We start from the raw sequence: 1,907 nt of genomic DNA on the forward strand, positions 1-1,907 counted from the left end.
CCTCTACCTATTGATTGACAGCTGGACACCCCTCTACCTATTGATTGACAGCTGGACACTGGATGTCCCTCTACCTATTGATTGACAGCTGGACACTGGATGTCCCTCTACCTATTGATTGACAGCTGGACACCCCTCTACCTATTGATTGACAGCTGGACACTGGATGTCCCTCTACCTATTGATTGACAGCTGGATGTCCCTCTACCTATTGATTGACAGTTGGACACCCCTCTACCTATTGATTGACAGCTGGACACCCCTCTACATATTGATTGACACCTGGACACTGGACGTCCCTCTACTTATTGATTGACAGCTGGATGTCCCTCTACCTATTGATTGACAGTTGGACACCCCTCTACCTATTGATTGACAGCTGGATGTTCCCCCTACCTATTGATTGACAGCTGGACACCCCTCTACCTATTGATTGACAGCTGGACACCCCTCTACCTATTGATTGACAGCTGGACAGTGGGGGATGCTGGATCGCCTGGTGACACCACAAAAAGCCACAATGGCCTTTTTTGGGCATAAGAACCTCGTCAAAAGCCTATTTTACTCTTCTATAATAGACTAGTTGGATTTTGTATAATTTAACCATTTAGATTGAGTTTGATACACTAGTGTATTCACAATTAATTAATTAATTAATTAGTGAGCCTCACACTTAAATGCAAGTGAACCTTGACTGATGTCAACTGCATGCAATATTCACATTGACCAGAGCCCAAAATAAATAAATAAATAAAATAAATATATATATATATATATATATATATATATATATATATATATATATATATATATATATATATACACACACACACACACATAATAAATATATACACACACAAATATACACATTAGTCAAAGGAAAATCTATCCTCTACTTTATTTACTTTGACCAGTCGATTCATCCATTCAATAATGTTTTCGAGCAAACATGTTTGTTAATAATTGTGATATTGAAAAGCATTGGGGATGATTAGGTTACATCAACTCTCTCTCCACCAGTAGTAGTAAATGTACGTGGGAGGAGATTCAAAGTACTGACATTAAGCAGAAAAGTCATTATTGTGGTTGTCGTGAATATGAAAGTAACACAATGTGCCGTTTGATTTAGAGCTTCATCCACATTCTGCCAAACAACTAGAAGCACCGCCTCAATTCACCAAATATTACTGCGTTCATTGTCGAGTACAAAAGGAAGTGAGGTCCATTCATTGCTGCTGCGTTCCCACGAATGGTACGGACGGACAACGCGCCGCCTCCGGCTGTGGAGGCGTGAAATAATAACCACAACTTAACTTGGAGCCAGAAGACCACGTCAGATTCATTACAGGGCGATTCCGTCTCAAACACAAGACGACATCACGTTGTTTCTTCTTCTTCATCCGCGTGATGAACGGAGCAGAAGACGGTCACGAGCTCGAGGGGGCGGCGCCGCCAGGCCGTGCAGCAGCTCCATCCGCTCTCCGCGTGTCCTTGGCCCGGTTGATGGTCATCTTGAACAAGCGACAGTACGTCTCCACGGCGACCGGCGTGTCGTCGTTCCCCGGCACCGGGTAGGTCAGCAGGCTGGGGTTGCAGTTCGAGTCCACCACGCCGACCGTGGGGATGTTCATCTTGGCGGCGTCTCGGATTCCCACGTGCGGCTGAAACACGTTGTTGAGGGTGGAGAGGGAAGACGACGAGGTCGGGCAGGCGGACCCCCGGGCCGTACTGGACGGGGGCGTTGGTGAGGAGGCCGCCCTGCCAGTACCGCGTGTGGGCGTACTCGCCGCAGCCCCGCGCGGCGCTCTCCACCAGGTGGACGAACTGCCGCTGGCGGCTGACGAACAGGATGACGCCGCCGCGGTACGCCACGTGGGCCGTGAAGTTCAGGGCCCGCTGGAGGTGCT

General features: G+C 47.7%; 1 protein-coding gene across 1 annotated transcript in view; it reads right to left on the reverse strand.

The window, feature by feature from the left end:
- Window positions 1-863: 863 nt before the first annotated feature.
- The window catches only part of mrps2 (mitochondrial ribosomal protein S2), a 3,485-nt gene continuing 2,441 nt past the window's right edge, over window positions 864-1,907 (reverse strand). The window contains 3 exon segments of the mRNA XM_034547656.1: window positions 864-1,477; window positions 1,479-1,688; window positions 1,690-1,907. The exon segment at window positions 1,690-1,907 is cut by the window's right edge and continues 25 nt beyond it. Coding sequence (XP_034403547.1) covers window positions 1,397-1,477; window positions 1,479-1,688; window positions 1,690-1,907 — 509 coding nt within the window. The 3' untranslated portion in view covers window positions 864-1,396.

Source organism: Cyclopterus lumpus, chromosome 12 (assembly GCF_009769545.1).
Source record: "Cyclopterus lumpus isolate fCycLum1 chromosome 12, fCycLum1.pri, whole genome shotgun sequence".
Lineage (NCBI taxonomy): Eukaryota > Metazoa > Chordata > Actinopteri > Perciformes > Cyclopteridae > Cyclopterus > Cyclopterus lumpus.